The 22,730-nt window shown below is 42.3% G+C and overlaps 2 protein-coding genes across 4 annotated transcripts in view; both read left to right on the top strand.

Moving 5' to 3' along the window:
- The window catches only part of EPC2 (enhancer of polycomb 2), a 71,149-nt gene extending 58,680 nt beyond the window's left edge, over positions 1-12,469 (top strand). For all 3 annotated transcript variants that reach the window (XM_075609421.1, XM_075609422.1, XM_075609423.1), the window contains 8 exons: positions 1,368-1,562; positions 1,694-1,783; positions 2,307-2,452; positions 2,543-2,886; positions 5,098-5,234; positions 5,761-5,920; positions 6,458-6,791; positions 10,094-12,469. In XM_075609421.1, the coding sequence (XP_075465536.1) occupies positions 1,368-1,562; positions 1,694-1,783; positions 2,307-2,452; positions 2,543-2,886; positions 5,098-5,234; positions 5,761-5,920; positions 6,458-6,791; positions 10,094-10,166 (1,479 nt within the window). In that variant the 3' untranslated portion in view covers positions 10,167-12,469. The remainder of the gene's footprint in view (positions 1-1,367; positions 1,563-1,693; positions 1,784-2,306; positions 2,453-2,542; positions 2,887-5,097; positions 5,235-5,760; positions 5,921-6,457; positions 6,792-10,093) is intronic.
- Positions 12,470-16,221: 3,752 nt separating this feature from the next.
- Positions 16,222-22,730, top strand: part of KIF5C (kinesin family member 5C) — a 68,052-nt gene continuing 61,543 nt past the window's right edge. Inside the window, exons 1-2 of the mRNA XM_075609420.1 lie at positions 16,222-16,700; positions 20,501-20,591. Coding sequence (XP_075465535.1) covers positions 16,575-16,700; positions 20,501-20,591 — 217 coding nt within the window. The 5' untranslated portion in view covers positions 16,222-16,574. The remainder of the gene's footprint in view (positions 16,701-20,500; positions 20,592-22,730) is intronic.

Genomic DNA, 22,730 nt, shown 5'->3' with positions numbered 1-22,730 from the left:
CGTGCAGCGAGACTCTCTAAAACAGGAGTGGCCAACTCCAGTCCTCAAGAGCTACCAACAGCACAGGTTTTCAGGATATCCCTGCTTCAGCACAGAAGGCCCAATCAGTGAGCCACTTGTGCTGAAGCAGGAATATCCTGAAACCTGACCTGGTGGTAGCTATTGAAGACTGGAGTTGGCTACCCCTGTTCTAAAATGTCCAGCATGTTGATTACTCATGAACAAGAGTTAAAGGGAAAGATACTTAAATTAACTATATAGGAAAGTGCCTAGATTTGTGTATTTTACATCTGGGATGTATCTCAACCAACTTTTTTATATTGTACGTTTTACATAGTGTAAAAATACCAAATTTGAATAATGTAATAAACGATGTGGTGTACTGTTACATGACTGTATGCCATTGTTTAGGTGTGAATGAAACTTAACTGACCCAATCCATTTCCTTGAACTGCCTTTTTTTGGTGCATAGATGACCTCCAGTGGCTAATTTAGAAATGACACGAGTATCGAGTGAACAATTGTGTTCGGTGACTTTAGCAGTGAAAGAAGATTGTTCTGAGGTTTAATTGAAATTCCATGTTTTGGTCTGCCACATTTATGTTATTTTTCATTTACACATTTTGATATATGTACATGAACAAATTGTATTATTAATTCCACCAACCACATGCACTTTTAGCATCATCTGTGATTGCCTACTTATTTAATCTTGCTTAACATTGTTATGTAAGGCAGTGCTACAACCCAAAGGTGTAGTCCCAATTCGTTGGTCCAGATGTTTGAGATTTAAAAAAAAATATTTAATAAAGGGTTACCTTACAGGTACAAGTAGTTTTGCATTTTGAGAGATGGCGATCTAAAATGTATGTTCCTGGAAGGTTAGAAGCAACTCATTTTATGAGACTGACCAGATCTGAAAATAATTAAATGAAACAATGCCAGGCTAATCATTTAGTATCTTCATTTTTATCTTGGTAATTTTCAACCGAATGTAACAATAAACTATATATCCAGCATGGCAGCCAACTGTATATGTAAGATTAGCGCAGACCAAGGGTGGGCAACTCCAGTCCTCAAGAGCCACCAACAGGTCCGGTTTTAAGAATATCCCTGCTTCAGCATAAGTGACTCAGTCAGAATGACTGAGCCACCTGTGCTAAAGCCGGTATATCCTTAAAACCTGACCTGTTGATGGCCCTTGAGGACGAGTTGGCCATCCCTGGCGTAGATACTTGATAAGATGGTTTAAAAATATTGCATTTAAAAGACAATCTAAATAACATTTACATGGGTTGTACCTTAAATAATTTCCTTAAAATATATCATTTGTTTTTCTAATGTTTCCCCCCCCCCTTTTTTTTTAGAATACGCATCACCAGTCTGTAAAAGACGAAGTTTTAGAAATTGTCCGTATAAAAAAGAAGTATCCAAAGAAGCCAAAAACAGATACTCTTGTAACACCTCAGCCCCAACTCACCACAGAGCCATTGCCAGTAATTAACAAGAGTGACATAAAACAATACGACTTCCAAAGCTCAGATGACGAAGAATTCCCACAGGTACGCAATAGAGCAAGAATATGCTTCTCCTTTTGAATGTTACCTTTCAGACTACGGCTGAAAAAGGCAACCAGTCAAACATTTCTTTTGTGATGTTTTGCATGGTTAGTGACAATGTATTTTCCTTCTAGGTACCCTCCCCAGTCTCCGAACCGGAAGAAGAAAATGATCCGGACGGACCATACGCTTTTAGAAGAAGAACTGGATGCCAGTATTATGCTGTAAGAGTTCTACTTGGACTTAGAAAGCGGGGAGGCGGGAGTATTGCACTTGGATCACACGTTGAGATTACCATTGACTTGAATAGCAGTTAACGCAGGATTGCTGGGCTATACGCCGACACGGCGCTTAGGGAATCTCCCCAATAGTGCAAACCATTATCAATGTAATTTTCTTTTTTTCTTAAAGAAATATTTAATCATTCTTGCGGTAAGTTTAATTGATTCTTTTGAAAAATGAATAATTTTAGTGGAATCTCTGTCTAATTTTGTCTGGTAATGATGACCTAATATTTACTTACAGAGGAGAGCAGAATTACATTTTTTTTTTCCCTATGGATTCTATGACTATCAGTCTTATGTCAAAAGAAATTCTGTAACGTTTGCTGTGACAACCAAAATCTTTTGAAGCTTGTTTCATGGTTAAATGAAGCTTTCCATGGTTAAATAGATTTTTTTTTTTTTTTTTTTTATCTGTGTATTCAAGAAGGCATGTAAACAATTTTGGCTTTGTTTGTATCTGCAGCCTCGTTTGGACCAAACCAGTGATCCCTTGGAAAACACAGACTTGTCCGGATTGGCTAGACTTCGGTATAGGCATTGCCTTACAACTCTTTCAGTCCCAAGACGATGCATAGGATTTGCAAGGAGGCGACTAGGTAGAGGTGGAAGGTAAATGAAAACTTCCTTGTTTCTCTTTGTAACTGGGTCTTGCAAGCAAACAAACTAAAACCTGTTTGTATTTTGAAACGTCTATTGTAGGGTTATAATGGACCGGCAATCCACGGAACACGACCCTCTTCTACAGCAGCTTGACCCTGAAATGTTGTCTAGTTTTTCAAGCTCTTCCCAAGCTGCACAGCCTCCCCCCAATCTCTCATGGACCAATGCTTCCGAAAAACATTGTGAAAACAGACTTTCTCTTTCTGAGATCCTAAGCAATATTAGATCGTGTCGACTGCAGTGTTTTCAGCCAAGGTTACTACATTTTCAAGACAGCGATAGCGAAGAATGTACCTCAAGGAAACTAGGGCAAGCTGTGAACAATAAAAGAGTTTCTGCCACATCAGTAGCTTTATTGAACACCAGCAAGAATGGCATATCAGGTATAGTCATGTTCAATCCTTCTTTTTTTAATTGTTCATCTGTACTTTATCACTACTTTTTGCTGTCTTCTGTTCAGCTTTATTTCTTTATTTATGTTCCTGCTTGTGTGTTTAATAAATATTGTGTCTGTTAAACCCTTGTAGCCTAGTTATTTCTCCGTAAAAGGCCCATTTTAAATCATTTACAAAAGGCCAATAAATTCTGTTTTGTGCCTGATTTTATTGGCAAACGAGCAGTAATTCTGCTGTATTACGTACCAATTTGTCTATGAACCACCTTTTCCATATCAGAATAGGATAAGCATGTCATCAGAATATGGATTAAGTGTGTGGTATTGGCACGTCAGTGCGTACACGTTGCTCAGTGGTTTCTCCCAGGTGCTTTTCCTCAGGCAATCGCAGCTTCCCAGCCCAGGATCCAGAGAATGTGTTGCGTAAACAGAAGGCAGACAGGTGTTACAATGCATAAAACAGTTTGTTCAAGGTTTTATTTATATCTTAGGTACAGCATGTAAATGTTAACGTTTCGAGGACACGGCCCCTTCTTCAGAAACCATTCTCACCAGGACTGTCAATACCATCAGAATATGAGATTACTTCTATGAAAGTTAATGGCATCCACTTCACTGGAGAACTGAAGCTATACTGTACTTCTATTAAACTTTTGGCCAGGCCAGATATAGATAGTTAAAAGGTATAGTCACACTTAAGACCATAATGAACTAATGTCTGTTAAAGGTTTAATAGGTTCAATCTTGATCATTGTTGCGTAAATAAAAATTAGACCAAGTTTTTTTTAAATCATTTTGTGAAAGTTTACAGAGGACTCTTTTAAGGTGGGGAGTTATTGTTTGTTTTAACCACCCAAATGATAATGAAATCCTATTCATGCATAATTTATATTGCATACAAATATTTACATTGCTATTTATACAAAAAAATTATATTCTTTTTTTTATTTCTCTCCAATGTTTGTTCGGCCACATGGGATTTCTGTGATAGCAGTTATGACTTGTTTCCGTAAACCGAAAACATCTGGTCATAGTTAAGCAAAAGTCCCCTATAGAACATGCTGTTGCAATGCTTTCATACACTGGAGAAGATGTTAGTTTTGTTTATTAGTTTATTTAAATGAGGCTGAACTCCAGCTCTGGGAAGTGGCATAGCATTACCGAATAGAGGCCAATATAGTTTATATTCGATTATGAACATGTCGTCCTATTATTGCATACATAAGCATGCTATCAGTGTTTTTAATTATTTATTTTTGTATTTATTGCAAGATCCCCTGGGAAAAGCAGTAATTGAGCACAGGTGCCTAGAATTTGGGCGAATAGCAAAATATTCTGCCCCTGTTATTGTTGAAAGATCATTCTGCTTCTTTATGATGGACATCTCAATGTTAAACATTTGCTGCTTCAGGGACTCACCACATATTTCTATTCTTCCTTTATAGAGAATGTGAATTAGCAATTGGCACAAAAATGACCTGTTTGATGGTCGTGACATTGTTTCTTTCACATATGAGCCCTAAAAGTACAAATTTATGTATTTAGTAACTAAGGCCCAGATCTACTGAATGATTGACTTGAATGAACTTCTCGGTCTAATGTGCATGAGTTTATTTGCATGTCCAAACTCTGATTTGGCGTTGGTGTTTAGGATAAGTTGTGGCATATTAGAGAACTTTGCTCTGGCCATATTTTGTTAATGTTTTTTTGTTTGTTTTTCTTACCGTGTGTTGTGTCTTGCTTGAAACACAGTTGTAATGAATTGATTTGCGCTTTAATAAAATTGAATGTACATGTCATAGTTTGTATTCTATTTGTAACGGCCTACCTGCACTGTTTACTTTTACTGTGCAATTAAAGTAACTAAAGGAAGTAACATGCACAGTATATATGTAGTTACCCGTATAGAAACACTGATTAATTGGAAACGGTAGTTCATGCATGGTTTTGCCCTTTTTAAATGTTAATAAGCATGTGCTGGGAAAGGAAGCTAGTTAGTTCTCCCTTGAATAATTGTAGCCATTTGCCATTTTTCTTGATTTTTGTTCTTCTCATTATTTTATTTGTATAAATAAAATGAACCTATAAACCCACTGTAACTTTATACTCTTTGTTTATTTCATGTTATCGTTTTCAACAGAATTGCCTTCTGTAGAACGAACGTAAGATTTGCACTGTGTGAACCCTTTTCTTTTTGCAGTCACAGGGGGCATCACAGAGGAACAGTTTCAGACGCATCAACAGCAGTTAGTTCAAATGCAAAGGCAACAACTGGCTCAGCTCCAACAGAAACAGCAGTCACAGCAATCCTCTCAGCAGACACATCCAAAAGCACAGGTATAATATCCTTGTTTCTTTGGCAGATTTGAGCAAGGTTTAGCAAATTGGTTCTGTATAGAGACGCAGCGCTGCCATCTATTATTGGAAGTCAGCAATGTAAATGACACTGTTAGGAGGTGCCAAACATCCATTGTGCTAACCAGTCCAAAGCATAATTTCTGATGAGCTACATGTCCTGTGTAGCGGTACCATGTAAAAGACCAAATGGTTTTGCCATAAATACATCTTTATGAAGGGTCCATATTTTAAAATTAAATAAATCTCTCTGGGGAATAATTAAGAGCACAGACAGGTTGGAGTAGTACAAATCGATATAACAGTTTGCCATAATCCTCTTCAACATTGGTAAGATAAAAGGATTAATAAGGGCCTTATTTTATATATTCTGAAGTGGCCTTTCAAGCCGTTTTTGGGATGAAAATCCCCATTGAATGCACGAATGGCCGCTTTGGACTAAATAGAATTGCCCCCTAAATGAACAAAGTTAATTTTTGTTTGGTTCTTTCCTTTTATACTTGTTCAGGGCTCAGGCAATTCTGACTGCATGTCCAAGACGCTCGACTCAGCCAGTGCCCATTTTGCTGCATCTGCTGTGGTCAATTCACCAACTCCAGGCCGCAGCGAAGTAACCAAGGATCAAAATGTAGGCCACAGCAACCTGAACGGTGTTGTACAGACTTCAGGTAAGGACACACACAGAGAATATTAATAACACACGTGTTTCAAGTCTAGAAATGTAAAATGATGGGTTGACCTTTTTCAGTGGAACTGATCTTATCTAAAAATCTGGTAGCAAAACAATTCTGAGTCACATAAACATGAAAGTTGCCTATAAATAAATATACCAGTGTTTTGTAAATATACTGAAAACCTTTTTTGTCTTTGTAGTATCCGATCTATACACTTTTTATTCACATGGCTGTCTAACCTACAGTGTAACTCATAGAAGTCACGTGGGAAAACATAACTTCAGAGATGCTTGAATGCAATATGTTACTTTGTCATTCATATCACCATATCACTTTTATGTCTTTGTGCACATATTTATTACAGATGTAAGCAGAGCAGTAAGGGGAGCAGTAAAACCTTACTTTGTAAAGTAGTTTAGAATATTCTCAAAAGATATGTAGTTCAAGGTGGTGATTGCACCAAAAATGAAGATTATGTTGTGCGTACATCTTTTCGTTGGTACACTAAGGTTGTTTTGATTTTTTTTTCAGGAACTGCTAAAACTCTCTACTCCACAAATATGGCTTTATCATCCAGCCCAGGGATTTCAACAGTTCAACTTGTAAGGACAGTTGGCCACCCCACCACTAACCACTTAATTCCAACATTGTGCACAAGCAACCCTCAAACACTTCCTATGAGCAATTCTTGCCTAGCTAACACGGTTCACCTCAACAATGTCAGTGTTGTCTCACCTGTCAATGTGCATATAAATACAAGGACTTCAGCACCATCGCCAACAGCCTTAAAACTTGCCACAGTTGCTGCCAGCATGGACAGAGTGCCAAAGGTTACTCCAAGCAGTGCCATCAGCAGCATAGCAAGGTGTGTATAATAATGTGAAAGATTTGTGCTTGCGATATTTGTACTTCCCTTTACTGTCAACCAAATAATATTGTTCTAACTTTGTCTAAAACAGACAGTAGGGTGTGTTCTCTGGAACGTCCCAGAGCCTTTCTGGGCTAAAAACCTCCAGTTGACTTCACTTGTATCTACTTGGTTACAAAGGGGCCTTGTGTAAAAGGGGTGCTACCTACATTGTAAATCAAAAACGAATTGTGTTAATAATGGGGATCTGGGGGACAATCTTTAAACCCAGCAAGTATGTTTATTGAGTTCCTATGTAACATTTTCTTCTAAGTACCATAGTGGGCACAATAAACCTTCTTACTGTGTTTAAATATGATTTCTATGATGCCATATAAGAAAGCAGCAGTTTCAGTCGTACTTTGAGTAATGATTATCCCAATGAAGCACTTATTTATTTATTTTACGGTATGGGAACCTGCTGATCTGCCCCAGTTGAACCACGTTGTTTTCCAGTAAAGTTAACCGTTGTCGAAACCTTCCAAGAGAAACAAATTGGCAGCTCAGATCTCGTGGGCTCGGCAAGCCAATAGGAAACCACAACATGCTCCGTTGCTGCTTCCTATTAGACGGCCATTAACATTTCAGCAGAAACCAGAAAGTAATGCCCATAGTGTTACTATTAAGGGTCTTGGGAATTGACGGAACTAGGAAGGGCTAGCGGAGCAGCGGATCCGGGCGCAACCTGATGGGTCGCAGAAATCCCACCTGGCGCCTGTGTTGCGGTGCTGCGTTGATTAACTTGTCAGTGCTGCAGCCAGTTACAACCCCCATCTTGCTTCACTAGTGCTAGTCAGGGAGAGGGAGAGCAGAGTCTGGGGGCAGGAGGGAGTCCTGCAGAACTTTGCCTACCCCTGCTCTCCATGTTGTCAGGGTGCGTGGGGAGGAGTTATTTTGTGTACTGTGTGTCAGTATATGTAAGCATGCAGTGTTGTTGTGCTGTGGGGAGAGATGTGCGCAATTGGAGATACTTGCTCCGAGTACAAAAACAGCTAGTTATGCCTCTGGTGTCAAGAATTGGCAGGGAGAGATTTATAGAGCTGAAAATAACTCGGTTCAACTCTAGAAACCTATCGTGCTTTAAAAACAAAGAAAAACACAAATTAGGTTAAAATGGGGGGATTGCTGCTTCAATATAGTTATATGTGAAATATTTGAAATCTTCTGTAAATTATTTTTACCTATTGTTTGCCTTCTGTTTATGGAGTCCAGTGGTTAAAAATGTAAACTATAAATCAAGACGTATTTGCAACACAACTTGACCATGATTTTCTGCATTATATTTCTGTATGTAGCCAACACCTCACTATACAGAGCTTTTTGTCACAGTTGTATTATTATCTTCAAGTTCTAGCAAATATTTCATACACACATTTCATTGGATACATTATAAATCATTTTGGTGGCTGTTTAGAAAATGTTCACAAAAAGAAATCTCAGAGCCAAGCAATTTGGGATGCCTGTAACTAGGATCTAGGGGGATAACAGGTAATAAAGTAGGGTGCAAAGGCTAAAAGGATCTGGATACCAAACAGTCATCATAAACAGGCAGTAGCAAAGCACACCAAAACTAGAACATTCAATAAAATGCAAAAGGTCATTTGAATGACTTAAAGAAGCCATCCAAACACCCCAGATGTTTGGAAGACTTAAAGTCCATTAAAATGACCTTTTTTGCATGCTATTGAATCTGTCTATTTATGGTGTGCTTGGCTACTGCCTGTTTGTGTTTAGAAAATGCAATGGTCAAAAGCCAAAGGTTTAGTAATCTACTGCAGTCGCAATAGTGTTCTAAAAACACATCTTTAGTCTCCACATGGAAAGTGTTTACAACTTTGTAAACACTTTGACAGTACACTGTCTGACTTCAGTTTGCTTGTTTTGTATTTACATGTGGGTCGAAGTGTTGTTGGAGGACTGAGATCATTTTGGGAATCTCTTCCTTTTGTTCTTTAAAGCAGCAGTCCTGTTGATATTTTTTTTTGGGTGGGGTTGCAGGATTAGGACCCGCGGGTTCCCTTGGAGCTGGACTCGACATTATTTTAGGCTCCTGGCACCCCTATTTCTCGAGATACTTACCTGTGAATTTGCAAGTGTTACTTCCTGGTTTCTCCAGGAGATTTAAATGGCATCCAAGAGGAAACAGCAGTGGATGGTGTTTTAGCTTCCTATTGGCCTGCTAGACTTGTGAGATTTGGCAGCCATTTTGTCTCCCCTGGAGTTAGATTTAAAACTGGTAACTTAACCGGTAAGTATCTCGAGGCGGGGGATCTCCAGAGCTAAAAAATAACTGCTCATTTCGAGGGGGACACCCTAGTTAAAAACAAATAGATAAAGAAGCCACCGGGATTGCAGCTTTAAATATATATATGTCCAGCAGAAGAGGGCCACTAAACCTGCAGTGTTTGTGGTCAGCAGCAATCACATGACTGCAACTTTTTGATGTAAACGGAAGTGGAGTGGGCTTCATATTGGTTTTCATCGAGCCAATTCCTCTGTTGGAAGGAAGGACCTTGCCTTTCCAGGTACTTCATAAAGGCTGATCTAAAGGTTAAAGTGAGAGGAGAAAATTACAATACATTCATAATAACAAATTGGAAGCTAAGAAGCAGCACTGCATTAGAAGAGGATTCAAATGCATTTCTTCTTCCCGCTACAGCTAAACGTGGGGAAAATACATTAGTATTATTACACTCCGTAGCAGATTTGTGATCACCAGAGTTAATTCACATCTAATTTAGGTTTCACTAGTTTCTTTTAGTTACTCGGCCATGCTGATAAACACTCCAGGAGGGGGATAGTTTCATGAAGAAACATTGACTGATCCCAAATGCATCATTATAAATCTTCTTTGCATGACACTATATTTCTATTGCACTTTACAACTTTTTAAACAGGCTTTATTTTATAATGCACTCGTGTTATATACAGATGTAGTAAACGTTATTGCAACCAATGGTGTACTGCAGCGGGATATACACAATGCAACAGTGGGAGATGTGAGCAAAGGTTTGAATCAGCTGCGCACGGAGTGGCGTTATTGCGCTATTTCACTTGCGGGAGCATGCCACGGGTTGCAGTAATTGCTACAGCTGTTGTGTCTAGTTTCAGTTATTCTGCGCCTGACTTTAACGTTGCAGTATTAAATTGGAAAGGAACTGTTTTATATTAGTAAAAGTGGATGCAGATTGTTGTGCACCTCAGTAAAGTAATTATGTTGAGCACTGTACTAATGTATTGCTTTTTTTTTTTTTTTCTAGAGAGAACCATGAACCAGAAAGGTTGGGTTTAAATGGAATTGCAGAGACAACAGTGGCTATGGAAGTGACATAACTTTAAAACCGTGGCCTGACATTTTAGGCATTTATTTTCCAACGAAATGCAATTGCAACGCTCTGCGGATCTCAGTGCGCTAATATGGACCTAAACGGACTATCAGTATATCGTATATTAAAGCGATATACCATGTACATTTTGTAAAATTGGAAAGAATCACTACCTTGTAAAATAGTTTATTTGTATCATCAATATTATTTCTGTTACTTGAATAGTAGATATTCATCATCATGCTTTTGCACTTGAATTTGCAACTGAATGGATATTAAAAAAATCTTTAATGGGATCATGAGCATGAAATGGGATCCTGCATCACTTGTTTTAACTATTTATTTTGCCATGTTTACATTTTGTATCTTGTACAAATAAATCCAACTTTGTGTCTAAAAAGAAAAGTTAAAGATTCATAGCTAGGACATTAAATTCTTGTAATTTTTTTCTAAAGGAAATGTAAAGTTTTCACTTGGTTCATTTTGTTTCACATTTTGACTATATGGACTTTTTTGGTAAATACTTTTAGTGGCATTTCACTGTCAAATATGAAGTTCAAGGCAAAATAGTATTTTCTATTACTGTGCAGGGGTAAGGGATGGATCGATACATACAAAATTTTATGTAGTAACTCGTCTTTCCATATATTTTGAATGTATATTTCTATTTATAATACCAATTTATAAGAGTTAATCACACAGTCTATTGAAAAATGATGCACCTGTCACACATGCTGTGCAGACATGATAATTTTTCAGCCAATTACATTTTATCTGAAAATTACTTATTTTACCCAGGTTCAAAACTTTAACACCCAAAGTAAAGATTAATATACCAGTTCTGTATTGAATTACATACCGTTGCAATAATGATTGGATTTCTAAATATCGAGCCATCCCTGGTGGAGGGAGGGAGTGGGGGCCGAGGCAAGATTGTCTTACCAATTCGGGATAGTTTTCCTGTAGCTACAAGGCAAGTAACGGGTTTGAAAAAGTCTGACTGTAAATGTTGGACACCTTCGTTGTTAGTGAAAAAAAACTTTTTTTTTTTTTTTTTTGTATTTGTTTTTATACTGTTCTTGTAAATTAGATATGTGTAGTGCTGTTTATCAGAATGTTTGTTGATGCACTAGTTCAGACAACTTTCCCTGTTACTTGTTCTTGATAAGTAAGTGAAAACTGCAGGGAAATAAAATACATATCAAAACATTAATAACTTGCGCAAATGTGTTTTTTGCACAGTGTGCTAAGTTTGTACATACAAATTAATATATAGCTGGGGGGTCTCTTGGTCCGTTCTAGCCCTGCCAATTATAGATGGATATTTTGGACCCAAGCAGTGCCACAGCATACTGAAAGTGATGGGCATTGCAATTGTGACAGATTTAGTGCCCCAATTTACTGCACAATCTCACTGGTAGTCTGCTTTAATCTCCAACAAAACCTTAACATTTACTTAGCTACTTAAAAAAGAGGGCCCAAGACCATTTTTGTTCTGTTCATACAGATAAAAATACAACTCCCCAGGTCCCTATTTGTTGTCAGAGTAAAAAAGAGACTGCTTATATTGTAGGTGCCATTGCTGCGTTAAGTGAGTATTTCAATATAACTTTCTTGCATATGCTCAATAACAATACAATTTCTACATATCACAATATACTCCAAAAACAGTGCTTGGGGTGTAACAGATGTTCGTACATATGAGGCAGTGGTTTTTGTGCCTCAGTTTTTTCAATGTTTTTTTTATGTTTTTATACACCAAGTGATATTGACTGTAAATCTGATGCACCACAGGAGGATGTTTACCTCATTGTGTTACCAAACAAGTAACACAAATCTTTGTCTTAAAGCCAACATATTTTCCTTTGTCAGACGTTATAAGTAATATTAACAAAATTCTATTTTATGGGCCACCTTATCAGGCAAAAATGTTTAAACAACCTAACAATACATAAGACTCTTTATTTCCTGCAAAAAATGAATGAATTATTATTTTACCCTTTTCCATTAGCTAAAAAATGAGGTCTTTGCTAAATCTTCTTTAATTTAGATTCCTGCTTCAAAGCACTTGTCCTAAATGGCATTCATAATGGAGCTGAAGTGAAATGATTCTCATGTTTGATGTCGGTTTGTGTATAATGCATTATTTAAGTTAAATTCTGTGGACTCCCTTTGATTGTGAATGGAGATAGTGTAAGTATTATAATGAACACAAGAAAAATATGAAACGCTGCAGTAACCGCTGGTTTTCACCACAGAAAGGGGTTTCGAAAACCTTGGTTTCGTCTGATAGTAATGTTGTGATCAATATTTTAATCCGCTTTCATTTGGAAGTTGTCTACTCCCACCTATGTTTAACTTAGTATGTAATACACATAAGAACAATTACACACTTGTCTGTAAATATAGATATATAAATATCTATATTCTCTTATCGACTGCTGGATGCAGGCCTCCCTGATTTATCTTCTAGGTACTGCGGTTGCAAGCATCTCCATGTTTCTCCAGTAAATTTTCTTACGCACGCACACGTGCGTTGGGCCTATTGAGAATTGTCTGTGCTCTCAGCCATTGGTAAACTACCATTCTGATAGTGTTTCTCCTTTATCAAAGTATGTAAAGAAAAAATAATCCAATGAAACAATTGCGTTTTTACTGTTTTGATGCAGCAGATGTTAACCAAGAAGTATGTTTTCTGTGCAGATACTTTCATTGTAGCTGGTGTCATTACAGTGAAGACTGTCAGGGGAAAAAAAAATATTTATTTTTTATGTTTTTATTATTTTTTATTTTTAATATTTACTTATGAATCATGGAGCAGTGTGCCACAAAGAGGGGTGGGGCGGTGTAGTAATTTAATATAGTCTGAAGCAGCCAAACACATGGCCCGCATTGAAGTCAATGGTTGTTTTTGCTTCCAACTATAATACATTACCTTCTAAAGATATGTAGGCGTTAAGGCAAAGAACATGCCCAAATTAGAATTAAGCAAAACGCATCTAGGTTTCTGAAAACAAATCCTAGCTTAATCTGGGTTCATCTCGGATTTAGTCGAAATTCAAAATAATTTCGTCAAGAAAATAAACATATTTTGGTTGTCTACTTGTGTCATTCTTCACACACTCCTTATGATACAATGAACATATTTACATAATATTTCTCCTTTCAGAAAAAGCATTGCTTTGATGAATGCAAATTGGATGTATATTGAAGTGGGCATAAGCATCAACTCCAAATATCAAGTGCATTTTTTCTGCAAATCCAGTCTAAATGGTTTCACCGGAGAAAAATTGATCTGTGATTTTCTATCAGCAGGAACAGACTGCAAGCTCATGGCTTCTGTTACTATAATTAAATAAAATATAAATATATATATACACACACACCACTCTGCCCACTCCCCCCACATCCCTCCTCCCCCCCCACCACCTTCCTCCTCCCCCCCCACCACCTTCCTCCTCCCCCCCACCACCTTCCTCCTCCCCCCCACCACCTTCCTCCACCACCTTCCTCCTCCCCCCTCCACCACCTTCCTCCCCCCCCCACCACCTTCCCCCTCCCCCTGCAGCACCTTCCCTCCCCCCACCACCTTCCCCCTCCCCCCCACCACCTTCCCCCTCCCCCCCACCACCTTCCCCCACCCCCCCACCACCTTCCCCCACCCCCCCACCACCTTCCCCCACCACCTTCCCCCTCCCCCACCACCTCCCTCCTCCCCCACCACCTCCCTCCTCCCCCACCACCTTCCTCCGCCCCCCCACCTTCCTCCGCCCCCCCACCTTCCTCCGCCCCCCCACCTTCCTCCGCCCCCCCACCTTCCTCCTCCCCCCCACCTTCCTCCGCCCCCCCACCTTCCTCCTCCACCCTCCCCCCCACCTTCCTCCTCCACCCTCCCCCCCCACCTTCCTCCTCCACCCTCCCCCCCACCTTCCTCCTCCACCCTCCCCCCCACCTTCCTCCTCCACCCTCCCCCCCACCTTCCTCCTCCACCCTCCCCCCCACCTTCCTCCTCCACCCTCCCCCCCAACTTCCTCCTCCCCCCTCCCCCCACCTTCCTCCTCCCCCCTCCCCCCACCTTCCTCCTCCCCCCACCTTCCTCCCCCCACCTTCCTCCTCCACCCTCCCCCACCTTCCTCCTCCACCCTCCCCCACCTTCCTCCACCTCCCCCCCACCTCCACTTTCCTCCACCTCCCCCCCACCTTCCTCCTCCACACACCTTCCTCTCCACACACCCCCCCACCTTCCTCCTTCACCCTCTCCCCCACTTTCCTCCTCCCCCCCACTTTCCTCCTCCCCCCCACTTTCCTCCTCCCCCCACCTTCCTCCTCCCTCACCCCCCCCCCACCTTCCTCCTCCCTCACCCCCCCCACCTTCCTCCTCCCTCACCCCCCCAGCTTCCTCCTCCCTCACACCTCCCCACCTTCCTCCTTCACACACACCCCCACCTTCCTCCTCCCTCACCCCCCCTTCCTCCTCCCTCACCCCCCCTTCCTCCTCCCTCACCCCCCCCACCTTCCTCCTCCCTCACCCCCCCCACCTTCCTCCTCCCTCACCCCCCCCCACCTTCCTCCTCCCTCACCCCCCCCCACCTTCCTCCTCCCTCACCCCCCCCCCACCTTCCTCCTCCCTCACCCCCCCCCCACCTTCCTCCTCCCTCACCCCCCCCCACCTTCCTCCTCCCTCACCCCCCCCCCACCTTCCTCCTCCCTCACCCCCCCCCCCACCTTCCTCCCTCACCCCCCCCCCCACCTTCCTCCTCCCTCACCCCCCCCCCACCTTCCTCCTCCCTCACCCCCCCCCACCTTCCTCCTCCCTCACCCCCCCTTCCTCCCTCACCCCCCCCTTCCTCCCTCACCCCCCCCCCTTCCTCCCTCACCCCCCCCCCCCCTCCCTCACCCCCCCTTCCTCCCTCACCCCCCCCCCTTCCTCCCTCACCCCCCCCCTTCCTCCCTCACCCCCCCCCCTTCCTCCCTCACCCCCCCCCCTTCCTCCCTCACCCCCCCCCCTTCCTCCCTCACCCCCCCCCCCCTTCCTCCCTCACCCCCCCCCTTCCTCCCTCACCCCCCCCCTTCCTCCCTCACCCACCTCCCTCACCACCCCCCCACCTCCCTCACCACCCCCCCCCCCACCTCCACCAACCCCCCCCCCACCTCCCTCACCCCCCCCCCCACCTCCCTCCCCCCCCTCCCCCCCCCCACCTCCCTCCCCCCCCTCACCTCCCTCACCCTCCCCCCCACCCCCCCCACCCCCCCCCCCACCTCCACCCCCCCCCCACCTCCACCCCCCCCCCCACCTCCACCCCCCCCCCCACCTCCACCCCCCCTCACCTCCACCCCCCCTCACCCCCCCCCCCTCCCTCACCCCCCCCTCCCCCTCCCTCACCTCCCCTCCCTCACCCCCCCCCCCCTCACCCTCCCTCACCCCCCCTCACCCTCCCTCACCCCCCCTCACCCCCCCCCCCACCTCCCTCACCCCCCCCCCCACCACCTCCCTCCCCCCCCACCTCCCTCACCTCCCTCCCCCCCCCCACCTCCCTCCCCCCCCCACCTCCCTCCCCCCCCCCACCTCCCTCCTCCCTCCCCCCCCCCCCACCTCCCTCCCCCCCCCCCACCTCCCTCCTCCCTCCCCCCCCCACCTTCCTCCTCCCTCCCCCCCCCCACCTTCCTCCTCCCACACCTCCCTCCCCCCCCCACCTTCCTCCTCCCACACCACCTTCCTCCTCCCACACCACCTTCCTCCTCCCACACCCCCGCCCCCCAACCTTCCTCCTCCCTCACACCCCCGAGAAATTGGCAAACCTCAGAAGAACATAAATGTGAAAGTTTGGCAGCTGTCCGTATCCAAATCACACGCACCGCCGCTTTGTTTTTTAAATAAACTTTTCTATATGGCGGGGGGTATACAAAAAAAGTACACCATATTAAACTAAATCTGCTGCAGCTCTGTAACGAACACACTACTACACCTAAATAAGCCGTGCCAAGTCCTGTCCCAGAACAACTACAACTCCCAGCAGCCCTTGCACTCGCGCAGAAGAACGTGCATTGGGGCGGGGCTGGGGGGGTGCAGTGACGTCACAAAGCTACAGAGCCAAGGAGAAGGTGTCTGATGCTGATGCTGATGCAGGGATGGCAGCAGAGAGGTGCAGGCATTAATTGGGATGGGAGAAACTGCTTCATGTAATCTGTTTTAAGGAAAAAGGGGGTAACTGAGCACAAGCCTGCGACAAACCTATTCCTCTGTCAGGAATAATAGCTGGAGGTATGGTGGCTTGGCTGTGAGCAGGTGCTTGCTGGAAGGAAGAGGACCTGCTGAAGGTGGAGGTTTGCTGTTGCCCGCATTGGATTCATATTCATGCATTAGGCTGGTAACCACAACATTGGCGTTCAAAATACCCCATCGGAAGAAGCCGAGATGGCAGATCCAGCTGAATGCAGCATAAAAGTGATGTGTCGATTCAGGCCATTGAATGCATCAGAAATTGTAAGGGGCGACAAATTCATCCCTGTATTTAAAGGGGATGACACAACAGTGATTGGGGTAAGTGGCTTGTTTTGTCTAATGTATGGTGTGGAATTCATTGGGAGGGGAGAGCTGCACATGACGAGACGGTGGGTTTATCCCCCTGTGCATCATCTGTACATGAGGTGAGGGTGGGTTTAACCTCCTGTGCATCATCTGTACATGAGGGGAAGGTGGGGTTAGCCTCCTGTGCATCATCTGCACATGAGGGGAGGGTGGGTTTAGCCTCCTGTGCATCATCTGCACATGAGGGGAAGGTGGGGTTAGCCTCCTGTGCATCATCTGTACATGAGGGGAAGGTGGGGTTAGCCTCCTGTGCATCATCTGTACATGAGGGGAGGGTGGGGTTAGCCTCCTGTGCATCATCTGTACATGAGGGGAGGGTGGGGTTAGCCTCCTGTGCATCATCTGTACATGAGGGGAGGGTGGGGTTAGCCTCCTGTGCATCATCTGTACATGAGGGGAGGGTGGGTTTAGCCTCCTGTGCATCATCTGTACATGAGGGGAGGGTGGGTTTAGCCTCCTGTGCATCATCTGTACATGAGGGGAGGGTGGGTTTAGCCTCCTGTGCATCATCTGTACATGAGGGGAGGGTGGGTTTAGCCTCCTGTGCATCATCTGTACATGAGGGGAGGGTGGGTTTAGCCTCCTGTGCATCATCTGTACATGAGGGGAGGGTGGGTTTGGCCTCCTGTGCATCATCTGTACATGAAGGGAGGGTGGGTTTAGCCTCCTGTGCATCATCTGTACATGAGGGGAGGGTGGGGTTAGCCTCCTGTGCATCATCTGCACATGAGGGGAGGGTGGGGTTAGCCTCCTGTGCTGCATCAATGGCAATTATTCTAACATTGTCCCACCTGTGATTGTTGCTGATTTAAATGTTGCTTCCCTTTTGGCCCTCAGATACTGATGATACAAAAATTCACGTGTAGCTCCAACCCTATAAAGCCCCCATGATGCAATTAATATCAACGAGATGATCACATGCCAAACATAGATAAAACAGCAAGGCTTGGTCTGTACAACTGCATAGGGCATTCCTTTGGCTGAAGTTGACAATGGAGGTGTCTTTGAGAATAACCAAAGCCAATGGATACAATGTAGCCAGAGGTTGTTCTTGATTCCATCAAGTTACCCCCCTTCCTTCTTCTTTTTTTGTTTTTTTGTTGGAGGCTGCAAAGCAATGAGGTGTAAGTCTCCTCCAGCACTGAAGAGGTCAATGAATCATGGAATCTTTTTGTAGGATAAAAATATTCTAAGCACCTCCAGCAGCATGGAGGTGAGAGCATCGTGATTTAATGAGACATAATGTATAATATATCTATTGATATATATTATACATTATCTCTTCCAAACAATCCATTGAGCTTTTAAATATGCTGATTCTCAAATCCATGATGGGTGCATTGATTGATTTTAACATCGTTTCATCATTGTTAATGTTTTATGAAACCTTTGCTCCTGCCACAATATCTGTAACTGATCCTTTTTATATCAGATTTAGTCACGGGTAGGATCAGTTTCTGATCAGATTTATTCAGACGCCTGCATTGAAAGGGTTAATGAATCCTAATCAAAGCTCATAATGGCTTTACCTTGAAATCTCTTCAATGTTGATTACATCAGCAATCTGGAATTCCCTATGGTGTGGTCCACGAATACAGCAGTTCCTTATACTTGTAGGATATTAAAGGATGATCAGATGCCATGGGAATTGGTGCAGGCCCGTTCAGCACCGGATGGGTTAATGCATGGTTTCTCCATACAAATATAACCATGCATTGCATGCAATTAACATTATCATGTTTTGGACGATTACACCTGAAATCTGTTATGAGAAAAGGTGAGGACCTCCACATTGTTACCTTAAGGTGCTTATACACACATGTTAGTAGAAATGGTAACATTCAGGCATCACAATCCAGAAATACAATGGCCATTTAATACTACTAATGTTTGGGATGGGCGTTTGCATTGATGCAGTTCTGTGTATTTGCCTGGCAGCTGGGGATCTGTTGTGGCTGATTCTGTGCTGATTCTAGCTTCCCCAGCATTGATCAGGGTGATGTCATCAAGCCCCCACGCATGCGCACCCTGGTCCCTGCAGAGGACCAGCTGATTGTCATCTCCCATCTGTTCCCTTATTATTGATGGATGTTTATTTGTAAAGTACAATGGGGGTACAGTTATGTAAATTCCATATACAGAATGATATACCAAATAAAGCCAAACAAACACAGATACATAAGGTAATGAGGACCCTGCTTGTGAGTTTATAATCTAGAGGGAATAAGGGGCAATGTTGAAACAAAAGGTAAAGTGGCTGCTCTTTCCCTTAGAGACAAGGAGTCTATTCTGGGACTCATTATACAGCATGTATTCACAGTCAGGGCTTGTGAATGGGGAGCAGGGCTTGACTTCCCATAATATTAACATGCCTTTTAGATGCTGCACCAGGATATAAGTGATTGGAAATAATAGTGCATTCTGAAAACGTGCATGTGACCTCTCCTATCTAGAAGCTATAGAAGGGAATAGGGGAGATCCATGAACCCCCTTAACTGTTTTATGGTCCTGCAATGCATTTCAAAGTTGAATCTGTTAGATGTTTTTGGTGGTGATCCTGTATTGCTTCATTGGCAGAAAAATGTTAGGAATCGAACACCAATATAATACTGTCCCTATTCCAAGGACGTACTGAATCTTATTCTGTGTGCATCTTGACAAAAATAGCGTCACACCTGAAAAGGGGGCAGTGTTGTCCCCAATGTTAGTACTAATGTACTCTTGTAAGGAGTGCAGGATTTGCATATTAAATCATGCAATAAACGTTTATCATCGTTTTTGTGTTCTAAGCATGATCTGTAGCCATTGAATGCAAAAAGTACACCAGTTTGCACATGTTACAGTAACCTGCTTTTATTATAAGTCCATTAAAATACGGCTATGTATCTGATATGTTCAAATTTACATTTGTTGCATTAAGTTGTTTCAGATAGAAGACATTTTTGTACAGAATAATTCTATATAAAAAAAATACTGTGAAATACCAATTGGATAAGTTTATTTACTTTCTGAAGTAGTAATGAATGTAAACACTGCAATATTTTCTATTCAGAAACTACCAAAGCATCGGTACAAGATTAGTAAAAGTTCTCTTCCCTGTAAGGACAGTGACAGTACATGTTTGTTGGAAAGTGGCATTTATAAAATTACAGTACTCCATTAAATGTTTTTTGTATCAGTCTTTCTCTCTAAACAAAATCTAATGGGGGATTTTGCAATAAAGTATTGACTCAGTAAAAACACTAATGCCGCTAGGGGGGAAATTACTGCGTTTTTAGGTTGTTTCAGTACTTATATTGACATTTTCCCAATGCAATTATGACATAAAAAGGGAAATGACAAAGGTAGGAAAACCATAAATGGAAGCAGAAGCAAACTTGTAATCTTGGATCATGGAAACATTATTTTCTTTTAACATTTTTCCTACTGTCATGGGGGAAAAGTATTACTTTTATAGATCACTTAATGTATGAAAATCGAAACATGAACATGCTTTTCTTGTAATAAAGGAAAAGTATGTTCAGATATTACAGCCGTGGATTGCTCATTGAGTACTCGGCTTTCTCTATTCTCTGCTATCCTATGAATGCCTTTGTCTGTTAGCACATACAGGCTTAGTACAGTACAATAGGAATATTCTGGGTCAGGCAGTACTGCATGCAAATACGCCTCACAAAATTGTATATTCTGCATGCTTGAAAAGTTAAGACAAAAATTACACATTTAATGCATTTATTTCTTTTTTCTTTCAGCAAGCAAAGCCCTATGTATTTGATAAAGTGTTGCCTCCCAACACATCCCAGGAACAAGTTTATAATGCTTGCGCCAGGCAGATTGTTAAAGGTAAGTTTGGGACAGTGAATAACTATTCACTGTTCCTTGTTCAACTTTTATGAGCTCTTGAAATGATGGTGATGGGAATTCTGCTTGAGATGGGTTTCCAGCATCTGACTGGTTAAATATATTACATATTTAGGTTGTTTTTTTAAAATATATATTCATTAACATGATTAGGTTAACTTTACGGCAAGGAATGGCTGTAAACTGAAAATAATCAATGTAAAAGATATATACATAGTTACATAGTAGATGAGGTTGAAAAAAGACATAGGTCCATCAAGTTCAACCTATGCTAAATTTAGACAACAGATACTTTATCGTATATCTATACTTACTTCTTGATCCAGAGGAAGGCAAACAAAAAACCCCATTAAAGCTGCAGTTCAGTCTTTTTTTTTTTTTTTTTTTTACATTTATTTTTTTACTTCAATAGTTTCATGTGTGCAATCTCTAATTACCTAAAGAACTTTATAGCTGCAGGTCAATTCGTTCTCCATGTATTGATAGGCGAAATTTGGTGACATAATTAGTGAAGGGATCTGTTTTTCTTCTGCTTCTGTCTCTCAGTGGAAGCTCATGAATATTCATGAGCATTCCTGCACTGACATGTGCTAGAGGGAGGGCAGGGCTGACAAAGGGGTGTGCCAGACCTTGTGACAGGACATGAAGGGGGCAGTGCCTTAGCAAATGGCTGTTAAAATAGAATACAAGAAAATTGGTCTTTCAAAGTTGTTTTTTTAAAAACAGAAAATGCTAAAAGTATTTTTTCTTACTATAGAACTGATTTATTAAAAAAAACACACATGCAGGATATTGACTGAACTGCAGCTTTAAGGGGAAAAATGAATTCCTTCCTGACTCCAAGAATTGGCAATCGGATTAATCCCTGGATCAACATCCTTCCCATGTATACTTATTTGGTATATCCCTGTATAGCTTTCCCATCTAAAAAGATGTCCAACCTTTTTTTGAACAAATCTATTGTATCTGCCATCACAGTCTCCATGGGTAATGAATTCCAAGATGGATTTTGAATCTGAAAAACTTGAGTACTATATAACTATGAACATTCTCATATCAAGTAGTCCCTTTCTTTCATGTGTCCCAATTGTATTGCTTGCACTAATCATGCAATGCAGATGTGTTAATTAGAACATATTTATGATGAATAGGTAATTTTATAATGTAGTATTTTATTTATAAAATATTTTACCAGGAAGTAATACATTGCGAGTTACCTCTCGTTTTCAAGTATGTCCTGGGCACAGAGTAAAACAAATAATACATGGTTACAAGTACAGTTACATAAATGAACAGGGTATACATTATATACAAGACATTGCGTGCACAGTTAAAGGAAATATATATTATGAGCGTATGAAACAGTTACAGACCAGGTTAAAATGTGAGACAGCCTTAGATTTTAAAGTAAAAAAGAGGAAAGTTGCGCCAAAAGAGAGTTATCCTACTGTTCAGTATATGGCTCCTGTCCTTGACACAATGCAGTTCCGCAGCCTGAGTCTCTCAGAGGTGATTCACCAACCTCTGTGTGAATACTGGTAGAAAAAGGGGGGTCCTCCGGCGCGTTGTTATCAGAGTGTCTAGTATCTTGAATTCTTGTACTCTTTTCTTTATGTAGCTGTATTTGGTTGAGGGTGAGGAAAAGCCTCCTGGTATCCTCCTTAGCAAAAAAATATAAAGGGAAAAAATAGTGCAATAGAATTTATTAACAATGGAAAAAAAGAGATTGAACACTTACAAGCGGCCGATAATTTCAGGCATAGAGAGGAGATGCTGCCAGACTCCACAACGAATCCCTTCCTGGGTTGGAGTGGTTTGTCCTGGCTGTTTCCCTGTTGGCAGATGATTGCTGCGTTGATCTTCACTTCGGGAGGCTGGGATTGAAGGTTTCCAAGAGCCCGTGCACAGGCTATGTCCTCCTCAAAAACGGCCTGTCCCTCAGCATACACAGCATACAGATTTCAGCTCCCTGCTCCGGTGCGCATGCGCAGACGGCGGGATCGCCGAGCCAGATAGTGCAGGGAAATCAAGTCCTCACTACGGTGGCTTGTAATGGCCAAAAAACGTCAAACGCGTTTCGCCAATGCTTCCTCAGTGACGTGTATAGGCACAGGGTAACAG

This window comes from Ascaphus truei, chromosome 7, assembly GCF_040206685.1.
Source record: "Ascaphus truei isolate aAscTru1 chromosome 7, aAscTru1.hap1, whole genome shotgun sequence".
In the NCBI taxonomy this organism is placed as follows: Eukaryota; Metazoa; Chordata; class Amphibia; order Anura; family Ascaphidae; genus Ascaphus; species Ascaphus truei.
Note: the sequence above shows the minus strand (reverse complement) of the source record. Positions and strands in the feature narration are given on the sequence as shown.